The 13890-nt window shown below is 31.6% G+C and overlaps 1 protein-coding gene across 2 annotated transcripts; it reads left to right on the forward strand.

The window, feature by feature from the left end:
• The first annotated feature begins 402 nt into the window (after positions 1-402).
• Positions 403-3424, forward strand: LOC122536477 (TWiK family of potassium channels protein 12-like). Of its 2 annotated transcripts, XM_043668868.1 has the most exons (4): positions 403-1010; positions 2049-2051; positions 2317-2397; positions 2711-3424. In XM_043668868.1, the coding sequence occupies exons 1-4, from the start codon at positions 669-671 to the stop codon at positions 2909-2911; spliced, it is 627 nt and encodes a 208-aa protein (XP_043524803.1). In that variant the 5' UTR covers positions 403-668; the 3' UTR covers positions 2912-3424. The 2 variants fall into 2 exon arrangements, with proteins under 2 accessions (XP_043524803.1, XP_043524804.1); XM_043668869.1 differs by lacking the exon at positions 2049-2051 and having other exon boundaries at positions 405-1010.
• Positions 3425-13890: the final 10466 nt, after the last annotated feature.

The following is a 13890-nucleotide window of genomic DNA, read 5'->3' on the forward strand; positions in this document are numbered from 1 at the left end:
ACACACACACACACACACACACACACACACACACACACACACACACACACACACACACACACACACACACACACAGAGTCTCTTCAGATATTTTCTTTCTTTTGTACTTTATTTATTTATAGAAAGCATGGAACATAATAAAATAGGAAATCGTAAAATTATATGGAATATTAAAACTACGTGTTCAAAAATGATGTATTTTAATAATATCTATATAATATAATATCTATTCTATCATGTAAGAGGACAACAGAGTTAATACGAACTCTAGGAGGCCGATACATGTATGTATCTTTAAAATTATTTCTCATCAAATTAACGATTTCAACATTAATGACAATTAAATATCATTAAATAATGATCATTTTGAAATACAACTAAGAGAAAAGAAATTTTCTTCGAATTTTCTCGTAAAATTTGTTGAACATATGATATACTGTTCATTATACCTAATCTGTTAGACTAAGTTGATTTTTGCAATGAATCGATATGCAGCATCAAACAATAATCCTACAATGTGCAAAAATTAAAACATTTCAGAAGATGTATTCTACTAGACAAAAGTTTACCACAAAAGTTTATCATAAAATTTGTCACATTACAAAATCCTACCAAGTGTACATTATGACATTGCAATTTTTCATTTGACTTTATTAAAATAGGAGGTAATGAAAGGAGTACAACTAGTTTACGACCTAGCAACGTTTAAGAGGCCGTCGCAGATTACTCCAGAGGACATTGAGGAAATGCAAAAGCAGGCTCAACAACCTCAAACGGTTCTCAATTTGGATGGGAACGTGCCCGATACACCAGGAACACCAGCGATGTCCGCGTTCGCCATCGATGACGAATTTAATCTACCGATATCAGTGGCCATCTTCATTCTACTCGGTTACATTTTCATAGGTGCCACGTTGTTCTGTTTATCAGAGGGATGGGGCTTCTTCGAGAGCTTCTACTTCGTTTTCATCTCCATGAGCACTATCGGCTTCGGCGATTACGTGCCAAAGGTGACAATTCCTCACCCTTTCTTCTTCTTCTTCTTCTTCTTCTTCGTCTTCTATTTCAACGACGTTTCAACGCGTCGTTTTTCTATTTTGCATCACGCTCCATTTATTTCTGCTCCCTCGAACGACGAGATCAATTCGTTGATAGAGTAATTCCAAGAGACACGTTCAATGGAATATTTGTTTATGGAAAAACTACGCATGGATGTTGTAGCAAACTCGTCAATATGATGGATGTCAGATTTTCTTTTTTTAAAATTATTTAAAATCTACGGGTATTTTTTGTTAAAATTAATATTGATTTCTATTCAGACAGAAATATAATTCTGTTTATTTTAATTATTTAAATTATAATGATTTATACACAGAATATTTTGATAGATTTTTAATACAATATTGTATGTACATTTACATATACTAGTATTATATTTTAATATTTAATAGAATTTTATACGTAGAATATTGTGTGATGGAATTTTTTTTAAGTTGAAGAAATATTATAATTTGCTTAGGCAACACTAATTTTTATTTAATCTCTCTTTCTCTGCTCTACATTCATTCATAAATATTTCGAAGCAAACTTCTATTTTCCATTTTAAAGATTTGACTTAAAAATCGATTGTTGAATATAATCTATGGGAAAGTCTTCGTTAAATAATCCAAACACTTTTTACATTTTTTAAAAAAACTTAAAGTTATATAAAAATTAAAAAAACTAAAAATTACATAAAAATCTTCAATATGAAATTACATACGAAGACGAAATTTTGCTCTACACAAAAGTAAAAAAATTAAAATCCTTTCGCAAAGTATTACTACATTACATTACATTACATTACATTACATTATGCAATTTATAAGATATTCAATTCAGAACGTGTCTCTTTGGAATATTATATATACATTCTTTGATTTTCATTTGCGATTAGCGTTTACCTTACATATCTGACCGATGGAATGTACTTTTCCCCAAAAATTCTTCTTCGGTAAGCTATATGATTAACTTATGTTTTTGCTTCTTCCTTTCACGGTGGCGTTCAGATGGTAAGCTTTGAAAATCAAAAAGTTCATCAACAAACAGACAGACCAAAAAAAAAAAAAGAAAACAAAAAACCAAATTATATAAAGCAAAATAATAATGTACATCACCGTATACACACTATTTCTGTACGTGCTTTTCGCATAAATCTCACTTCAGCACAATTGCACGTGTTTTCTTAGTGAAAATTAAAAAGAAAAAAAAAAAAAACAGCCCGACGATAGAATACACGCGCACACAATTAACAAATTGATTGGTTGGTTGATCTAGCATCCCATATACATGATGTGTTCGATAATATACCTGGTGTTCGGCCTGGCTCTCACGTCCATGTGCATCAACGTTGTACAGGTATGAACTTTTGCACATATTAATTCTAATTCACAGTATTTTACGTACTGGTTCTAAATCTTCTAATTCGATGTATATTAAATAGAAGATCAAATTTTCTATTTCATTCTCCGTATTTTAACGTAGAATATTTTTCAATCTAATATGATAGCTAAGTAATTTGCTCCGTGATAATCTACTTCAGTGTAAACTAAATTAAAGAATCCAAGAAACGTCACAATCTTCGTTAAACTAAAAATACTTCGATCTATCTGCTTTATCTATTGTGAGATTAATGCCACTTTTAACACGTGACGCTTAATTTGATCAACAGGTGATGCTGTCAGACTCGTTCAAGCAAGCGAGTCAGAAGATTGGCGCAACGATTGGCTTTGAGATTGCGGAAGAGGATCAATCGGTAAAAGCAGCGGTTCCTCCGTCGGTCGAGATCGCTGACGTCCATACTACCATCAAAGAGTCCGATATCGAGGAGAAAATTGCACCAAAGGCCAAGCAAGAAGACGTCGATTTATAAAAACTTTCTACTAAACATCAAAAGTCAAATAGAAATAGAACAAAAACGAAATGTAGTCAAGTTATTCGATCGATCGCTGCGTTCGCACAATAGGGCACCAACAACACGCGCGTTTTCGCCTTTAAAAGAATAAATCTTATTCGTTAATCTGCTCGCTTAAATGGACAATAATGAATTTCAATTCAATGTTCAGTGACGAATCGAGATCGTGAAAGAACGAAGGCAAATTACACAAAGAATAATGTTAATCTACTTTTGAAATTGGTGCTTCGATTTTCAACGACTGTTCGCGGTCATTTTCTTGATTGATCATCGTACTTTGGACTTGGATTTAGGATTGATACTAAGGCCCTTCAGGGACGACGCCTGTTGCTGATAATTTAGACTTTTTCATAATTTTCGTGGGTTTAAATTATATAAATAATAATAATTAAGTAAGTTTAATAATAATTTTTACAGCTTTAAATGGTGATAGTAAAGTTTCCAAACAGAAAGGAGGTAATAATTATGTACAAACAGAAAGGAAGAAATAATTATGCACGAAAAAATAAGTCTAGAAGAAAAAATAAAATTTTTTTATTTACAGTTTCGTTTTCGAAAATATTAAATTTGAAATTTTATTAAGTACTAATGTGTATTTAAATATTATATACTAAATATCAAATAGATAAATTTTATTCTATATTTTTCACTTATTTTCGTAAGTAGAGTGATCTTCTATCGATTATTCAGGTGTTAAATTAGCCAAATTTAAATATGCTTGATCAATTTTCGAATTTGACTCTCTCGAAAACGAAGAAAGTTTTTAAATGAAAAAATTTTATTCTTTAAAACCACCACATTTTTTATTATACCATAGTTTTAGAAATATTCTATGTAATTACAAAAATTTAGTGTTGTTAAAATAACTTTTGGTAGAAATTACACAAGAGTCAGTGCAGTCCTTGAAGGGTTAAGCTCCACAAAGGAATCGATCACTTATTAATTGTAAGTAAGATTCTCGCTGGTTGCACCGTAGTCGCCACAGAAAACACGCATTGCGAATTCCTTCGTGTCTGGTATGAAACTAAAGTTGGAGAATGTTCCAAGAGCAAATGCTACGCTTAGAACGCGATTTCTAGACTGCGGATTTTTATGCAAATTCATATTTTTGAAAATATAATTAAATAAAAGAGAGAATCTCAGGGTGAAATTGGTTTAAGTACCAAATATTATAAAAGCCGTTATACTTTGGATATTTCTTGTGCGTTCTATGCAATTTTGCACTTTAAAATTTCTTACGAATGCATAAAGATCCATAGTTTAGCGATTACTATATGATCGACAGAAACGAGTGGAGAGTATTCTTCGATTCTTTGATGAAACTGAGATTTTGGAATTAACAGGTTCCGTGTTGTTTAATTCATTGATGATTTTATGAAGAGTAGAATTTTTATCAAGAAATTTTATTAACCCTTAAATTTATTTTAAGAAACTGTGTCAAAAAGAATAAACTTATTTTACTCTTCAAAACTTATTTTACTAGATTGATCAAAAAAGACGAAGTTTTATGATATCACCTATGATAATATGCGGCGAAACTCAGAATTTTACGAATATGTTTAAGGAAATAGAACCTAAGCGAAGATTTTTCTCACCTACTTTTTCTTGCTTTGGCAATTCTAAATTTTTCTGCAAAGATTCATAGTCTAGTAATATCATTAATGAAAGAAATTTTGTAACGATAAAATAGAAAATATAAAAATTGCACTCTTTATTTCTGCGTGACTCATTAATAAGTCGTCACTGACACGAATTACAAATGTCAAGGACTTCCAGAAAATGATAGAAACAATTCGTTACCATTTATACGAAGAATATTCTGTATAATCACTATAAACATGAAATAACTCTACTCTACTTTGCTTTAAACCACAGGAGTAACTTTCAATTTTCACCCGACACGGAACATGTTAATATTCTCTAGAATTTTTAGTATATTTCGATCAAGCCAAAGAGTTCCGTTCGATTTTTATTTTCGTTTCGAATCTTCGATCAGAATTCCCAAAGAAACTAAAAATCTCATCACAAATGTCGTGATCGGCTATCAAACGTTTTACTAACGTTATTATTTTCGTCGAACGAACAATACTGCACGCGAGCGTTCGTAGCGGTACAAACTGTTACAAGCATAACGTAAGAAAGAGGATATCCGACTATATTTCACTTCGATGCTAAGGAAAATGTATAATAGTTGTGCAACTATTCGCAGGCAAGATAGTAGCAGTTGCGATTTATTTATCGTAGTTTATTGTCGACAATAAACCTCATACTTTGTATATTTTGTAGATTTATCGTGTTGTTATCGTTTTCCTTTTTTTTTCTTTTTTAAAATTGTTTTTATATTACATTATAACGAAAGTTTCTTGGATAGACACGGCTGTACCGAATGTTTCGTTCACATCAAAAAATAAGTGTGACCTCATTATTTGAACGATCTTCCAGTTGCGCACGTGAAACACTCGATTAAGGATATGAATAAAATGTATATTTTTATTCTCTGTTAATCTAAACAGCGTTCTCCAATCTACAGCTATTCTGTACAATAATCAAAATCTATAATCAAAAAGAGAATTTAATAGAGAAAAGTATGTTCAAGCATTATATTTGTATTTAAATTTGGTTTTATATATTATATTATACTTAATATATATGTAAATTATATTTATAAATATTGTAATTTATAAATATAAATAGTATTAGAATTATATTTTCACTATTTTAACAGGAATTTTTTTTGAAGCAGTAACTTCCAAAAATATAATTATTTATTATAAAAAGGGAAAAAAAGGACACGACCAATTGATGACTCTGTTGTTGAAACAGTGATTCAGAACAAAAGAACCTTTTTCTTCAACTGATTAACATGATTCGTTGAAAAATCGATTGCAGAACGATGTTCTAAAAGGAAAAATATGTTTGACGGTCGAACTGGAGGATTGAAATAAATTTTCGTCGTGGAAAGAGAAAGAAAAAACTTGTGCCTTTTACGAATGAACTGTGTTAGCTATTTACATTTTATCAGATATGATATTTCTGTATCGTGGTTAAATAGAAACATAGAAAGAGAGATATTATAACGTATGTATATATACTTGTTGCTACATAAGCGGATATTGTACTTCTTCTTTCCTACGATTGAAAAGAATAAAAAAGAAAAAAGGTATGGCAGAATGCTTAGTGTCTATACAATATGTCTTTGCAATTTTATTATACTATAAATTCACGTGAAGAGAAGTGAAAAGAAAGCGAGGAGAAGCGAGCAAATTGACTATCGGTAACGAGTATTTATTATTAACATGATCGTGATAATGACATCAATGTGAATTTTATTTACGAATAAATGTTTAAAACACTCTTGTTTAAGGATTCTTCCATTTTTAATTTAAATGTCTTTTCTTTGCAAGATGTACCTTGAAACATATATATCTATTTTTTTTAGAATTTTGGGTAAATATGGGGTTGAAGGATTCTATCGGAAGGATTAGCTATCGATTGTATGAAATTTTTAAATTGCAATATTTATTACTGCAGTTTAATGAGGATGTAAATAAAAATCAGTGAAAAATTAAAGAGAAGAAAGAACAACCCTCTCATTTACAGATATAATCATTGTAGAAGAAATAATTAATCCTAAACATTCTAAAATATTTTTGTACAAAAAATTTGGATGAAACATTTTTTATACCCTTAGAAATTAGTTACCCATATGTCAAAACTAAATATTATTTGCTTTTCATTAATAATGGATATGTACATCTATATCTAACCGAAATCGCAGCCAATTAGCTCATATTAAAGAGATAAGCTCGTATTAATTGCCATATAATTAATAATTGTATCAGTTATATAATTAATGATTTAGCTATATAATAATGCAATTAGTAATTATACATCAAATAATACTGATTGGCCAGGTGGAGATGTTGCGAGTGGAGATCCATTCTATCCGAGGTCTATTCAGCCTCCTTTTTCGAACAAAAATGTACTAATTTAAAACATGAATTTATGAATAAGTACTTCTTCTACTTTATATTTGCGAAACATTCAATATTTTAATCGTTGTGCAAATCAAACAATAAAAGAAGCTGTAAAGAAAACCGACGCGGAAAGTTAAATTTCGATGAAAGTAGAAATTATATTAAAGCTTAACTACATAATTCTGTATGAGACACAACTTCGACTATATAACAGTAGTTAGAAAGCTTAAACAAATATATGTCTCATATAGAATTTTATTTATCCCACTTAAATTAATATTAACTACCCTTAACCATGAATTAACAGAACTGAGATACTAACGCAGCTTATATATTACCATGCTTAAATCAATTTAAAACCATTACAACACAATACAACACAACATCCAATTTAAAACTATCTGTAGTCTAATTAAGTCTAACTTAGCCTAAGTTAGTACCTAAATGAGCGATTTTTTTCATTCTATTTATATAAATACAAAGAAATAAAGCCAATAAAGTAATATAAAGTTTTCTTCTAATGATTTCTTAATCTGTTGTATTATATGAAATCTTCTTCTGTTAATTCTGCAATCTGTGGAATCCTAAAACAAATCTAAAAAATTGAAAAAGATTAGTAAAATATAACTATTACATATTTTATTATAGTGAATTGTAAAATATAACTATTACTCATTTTGTTATAATAATTTTTTCCTTTTAGTCACTTCATTTAATATATATTCCATTTTTTAAACTTTCAGTGTACATATTTTTGTACATTTTCTATAACTAACACTCTTTGAAATAAATCTGAAACAAGCTTATACGTTGGATTAGTATTATAATTCAAATAAAAAGACAAAATAAAAACATCTGCAATAAAGACATATTATATACACAAAAAAAAAAAAAAAAAAAAAATCAGATTACTGTCAAGATGTTATTTCATAATTATATTTCATTAACTGAATTAAATTATATTTTTACTCAAAATTGTGAAAATTGAAAGCAAAAAATTCAAGTGATTCGATTTAAATTATAACTGAATAAGTCTAGAATTGAAATAATTTATTCTTGAAACAAAGATGAAAAATGATTCGATCAAAATCACACTTTGATTTACTTTTTAATTTCTATTTACTCATTATATAACACGAAGAATAAAAAGAAATTTCGCAAAATATATTCATTGCAAGTTATTTGTTAAATAAACGATGATCACGAATAAACTTCGATTTATGTGTACGAAATTCGCATATTTATAAAATTCTACTTTATTGTTGAAACATTTAGAACAGAGAAAATAAAAGGAAATGATAAGAAAATAATTAATACGAACAATCATTATTATTGATTCTAATGAATTTGATACTAACTTATATTTCAAAATAAACTAATATCTGCAAAGAAATATAATTTTAATTATTTTGTAAGAAGAGTTTCAGATTTTCATTGTAATATTTAAATATGACGTTGCAATATTTTATATCTACATATGACACATGAAATGAGTTACACTTTCATACATGTAAATAATTAAAGTTATAATAAAATTTAACAAAGTTATAGCTAATAAAAAAATATATATTTTTTAGCAATATCTTCAGTAATAAACAGTAATAAGCAGTGGTAAGGGGTGCTGAAAAAGTATAATTAACACAGTAACCAGAAGGGCTACTGACAAAGAAAATCTAAAACAATAGTTAGAAGGGCGATTGAAAAAGAAATCGCGATACAGTAACCAGAAGGGCTACTAAAAGAATATTTCCTACTGAATACAGTAATCAAAAGGATGTCAAATCTACATTCGACATGAACCCAAGCAACAAACCGTATCTTATTTCGCAACACTAGCACTAATAGCAATTCACTAGCACTAATAGGAAATAAAAAATTTTCAAAATCAAACGCGAAGAGTGCTTTCATCACTCAATGTTTAACACTCCCGAAAATAAATACGCAACGCTATTAATCTACGCACTCATGTTTAAAAATGCGCAACACTAATTGCAACGCGTTCATGCAGTGCAACCATGCTGGAGATTGCTAATGAATGACCACTTTTGTACAGCTTTTGTAGCTACATCAATGTGATCCAGGAGCAGGAACACCTTTCCACGAATTCAGTAGAAGAATTTGGGCATTTTGTAAACGCAACGTTACTTCTAGAAACGTGATCATTCATTATTGCAATACTAAGAGAAAAATTAATCACGATTGAACAATATCGCAACACAAGAGTAAAAGTAATTGGGAATCGCGATGAATTAGTCGCAACACTAACTCTATAACTATATTAAATGAAAATTATTATGAATACAAAACTGTACGAACAAAAAGCTACTTCAAATATTTCTAACGCTCTAAAATTAATTAAAAGCAATAACTCTATAATTTAATTGAAAACAATAGAAAACAAGATAAATTTTATTATGTATAAGACTAAAAAAACTATAAAAATTCAAATCAAAATTGCAAAAAACAATCGCAGTAACATAATTCACAACTCTAGAGCAAACACGATTAACATTTCTTTGCAACTCTAATTTAAACCGTGATCAATTTTTCGCAACACTAATAAACAGAAATAAAAACGCGAAACTATCTCGCAAATTTAATTCAACTCGTAATTGATCTCTCGCAACACTAACAAGAAAAATTACGATTTGTCCAAAACGAAGCTGAACGATGATGGAGAAGAAAAAAAAATTCAACTACAAATACTAAGAGAGCATAGTGACAAAGTAGTAACGAGAATGACTTCCCATGCCCTTTAATATGTAATACGGAATCATTTAAATAATGCAGAGGATGTGCATTTGTTGTGAGAAACCATTTGCCTCTTTGTGGCAGTTTTCCTGGTCTCTTTGGCTTTTAGCCTCTTCTGTCTTCGAGCGTAATGCTCGCTGAAACTTACATCAGCTCGAGTCTTTCTAATCGCAAACTAAAAAATTACTTATAAAAATGAAATAATAATATAAATCGCGAAATCTGACACCAATACACATAGACGACCATCGATCATAGTAATCGCTGTCCGTTCGTATGTGCGTGCACGAGCAATATCTACATAAATGTTTTGTTTCGGGACCTACTTGCGACCTACTCGCGACCGCAACCGCGATACTAAATTCGAAAAATCAAAAATTAAAACCAGAAATGGCATGTTGTACTAATTTCACTGTCTGGATGATTTTTCTAGATAATACTTTCTTCTTTACGAGACGTGCTTCTTTCCGTCATTCTTCGCACTTTAAAATCGATCGTGAAAAATATCGATATGTTCGAGAATCGATAGGAAGTATATTGTGTGCTTCACTGGAACGTTTCTCACAAAATGACAATTTGAAATAAAAAATAAAAAATTCTGGTCTAAATCAAATACACAAAATTCATGAGAAATTCTTATAAAAGAACGAAAATATTCACACATCTGATAAAAATTTGTTAGTATTTTGAGACATGAGAAATTTTATTATATTACATAGTAAAATTATTATTTTAACTATTAATATGTACATTTTTAATAAATTATTGTTGAGTTTAATATTAGAATTATTAAAAATTATGTAATATGAAATTAAAGAAACAATAAATAAGTAGAAAATATTATAATAAAAGTGTATGTGTAAAAAGATATAATAAAATATGCGCGCGCGCGTGTGTGTGTATAAAACAGTAAATTAGTCAATTACAAAATTACAATATTTGTACTGGGTAGAATTAAAATTAAATTTTAGTATAAAATTATAAATTACTATTAGTATAGTATGTTCTATTTAAATATTTCTATGCTATTATTTTTTTAATTGTTGAACATTAAATGTAATAATTATTTGGCTGAATCTTACTTTTTAAAATGGGAACTAAAAATTATACACTTTTTTGATAATGGCAGATCTCGTTGAAATAAAGCCAAAAATGAAAGTTTTAATATAAAAATTCACAACACAAACATAAAATTAACTGTTCTGGAGCAGAACAGAACACCTCGAGACGGCTAGTCCAGGCTGGCGCCGGGAAAACCTAGATCCTATCGAGAATTGCTAGATGCCCTGTCACCTTCTCCTCTAAGGACTTTCTCTTGCCTTCTAGGAAAAGACAGGACATGGGGAGGCTCGGTAGGGTATAAACAAAAGCCCAGCCTAGGTGTTACGCGGGATTTGAATAGAACACTTTTTTTATATGACCCGGAATACCGTAGTATTCCAGCGTAACTTTTATTTATACAATAATACAATAAATTAAACACTTACGTTTAATTGGCCGAATGGAACTGACTTGAGGAGTTTGGGGATGGCCCTTTTATACCTATTTTATCGGAGTTTTGGGCAAGGGTGGGATATTGTTATCGTTGTTTTATTGGTGGATGAGTCGTTGTTATAGTCAATATGTGATTCATGGTGACTCATCGTTACACCCGAGTCACCTAGACCCAACTTGCTCCTGCAAGGTGTTAGGTTGATAGTTGGGAATCTTTCTGTGTGGGTGGGTGAAGAGGATTCATACTTAGGTGGTACATCATGTTGTTTCGGGGTGTTTGTGTTGTAAACTACTGGTGGTTCTACGGTTACCCTATGTGTTATTTTTGGACTGAAGATTTTTATACAAATGTTTTTTGGTATACATTTACCTAGCAGTGAGAATAGTCCTAGTCGATATAGTAAACAGAGAGCTCCGATTGTAAGGGCTGTGTATCCTAAATAATTTATTGTGCTCTTTGCGGTTTCAATCCAGTCTTTACTTCTATGATTTTGTTTTACTAAATTGATATCTTTTTCAATTTGGTTCAGATTTGCTGAGAGTGTTTTATACGTATCCGTGTTTAAATTTCCGTGTAATGTGGGTATTTTGTTAGATATTAACTGAATATCACTCGCGTTAAAGGGTAGTATGATGTTGGATTTATAAATTAGAGTCTGATCAAATCTATAAGTTTTGGCTAAGTTGATGCGTGAATCGGTCTCCTAACAGTGAACAATCCTCTGTTGTGCGGAGAATTGTGGGTTGTCTTATCTCTAATTGTGCGGTATTCTGTCGCAAATTACATGTATTGTTAGCGCGTATTCTGGTACTAAAATGTAACCATTGTGTATTGCTATTATTGCTATTGAGTGTATTTTAAATATACTATTTATGCAAATTTTGTCGCTCGTATTTATTGTGTTACCTTTGATTATTTTGCTGTCGCAAGTGTCTATTGTATTGATGAGATACGTGGGTTGAGTTCTGCAATACCTGACGTCGGCGTGTTGTTTGCAGTTGCTGATCCATAGTTGGTCGACTTGCATAATTGTGTCCAGCCTTGTCTATTGCGATCCACTCTGACTCTGGGATTACCACAACATGGTGTTGTCCGATTGGCTGTGGTAGGAGAATGAGGTGTTGTATCTGGTAGGTTGGTTCTTCCGTTAGGTATTGAGAAGTGGTAGACCAGGTGTTCTCGCGTGAGCGTGATCGCAACGTTGGCGATGTCGAGTATTAGGGCGTAGTCTCTTCGTCCATCCCATACCGGTTGTTTTGAATTTTGATTTTGAATCCCAGCGATTCTCTGTGCCAATATTTCAGGTGTTAGTAGTCATGTGTCTATAATTCCATGTCTTCCTATGATAATCGCGGTTTGAAGTGTGGAGACGTCGTATCGCAATTCTTGAATTGTAGTGCTCAACATTTCGATTGCTTGCATCATGTGGATTTGTTGCGTTTCGTTACTCACGGTTTGGGTAAGTGCATCGTAGTTATTTGTTCTTTCTTTGTTTACTTCTTCCAGTAGGACTCGTATCACGGCTGTTTGGTTTGAGATGCTGCTTGCTAATTTATGTTGTCCATCGTATATCTTGTCTATTTCTTTGTGAAGGTTTTCTAGATCGTCGTCGTTAAGTGTTCCGAAGGGTGATTTACTGAGTGATCCAATTGCGTTTATCCATCCTCTTCGCTGTCGTTGAGATTTTCCTTCGAATGCTCGCATGGTTTGTATTTGTTTATATACATTCTTTGTTATTTGCCTCAGTTGCTTTAATTCATTTATTTCTCTGCATTTTCCACACCTATCTTCTAGAGTAGTTAAATAGTTCCAAGTTTTTTCATAGTCTTCTCGAAGTTTGCTAGTGTCAAGTATGGTAAATATATTCCATGTCTCATTGTATATTCTGGCAGAACCTAATTGTTCAATGTAGATTGTAGCGTCATTCAATGGTTCGGTCCGAATTTCTGCTCGTACCGGGAGTAGGCTCATCAGCGGTATCAGAATTAGTAGCATCTGTAGCAGAGAAGTACGGTCGTATGTTATCCGTGTGTATTTTCTGCAGCCGTCCATTGATGTTGACAGTAACGTTGTTGCAATTTTCATGAAACACTTCTATTTGGTGTGGTCCCTTCTACGTACTGGTAAGTTTGCCTCTTGCCATATGATCCTTTATCAATTCCTTATCCCCTTGACGATAGATCGGATGGGTTCGTACTCTTCGAGAATCGTGCCGTTCTTTATTTCGTTTTTTGCTTTCTTCTATCCTCTCTTGTGCTTTTTGTATCAAGTAGTCGTGACGTTTTCTCCATTTCGTTATTAGAGTGTCATAAGTCACTCCAGGTGTGTCACCGATGGCAGATGGTACGTTTGCTGTTTTACCAAACGTGAGCTCGAATGGGGTTCGTCCAGTGATTTCGTGAACGCTGGTATTGTATGCGAAGGTGATTGGTTTCACTACTTCGTCCCATTCTTTTACGGTGGCTTCGGCCGTTGCAATTTTTAACAGGTCCTGGATTACTGCACGGGCTTCCAAGGATCCATTATCTGCGGGTGCCAAGAGGTTGTTTGAATATGACGAATCCCAACGTTTTCTTCAAATTCTTGCATCACTTGTGCTATGAAATTTGCGCCTTGGTCGGTAAGTATGGACTTAGGAGTCGAAAAGGTGTATACGTAGTGTTCTAACAGTGCTGTAACTACATCTTCTGCTCTTGTTGCAGTTAATGGTACCA

This window comes from Frieseomelitta varia, unplaced genomic scaffold (genome assembly GCF_011392965.1).
Source record: "Frieseomelitta varia isolate USP_RPSP 00005682 unplaced genomic scaffold, Fvar_1.2 scaffold_84, whole genome shotgun sequence".
NCBI classification, from domain to species: Eukaryota; Metazoa; Arthropoda; class Insecta; order Hymenoptera; family Apidae; genus Frieseomelitta; species Frieseomelitta varia.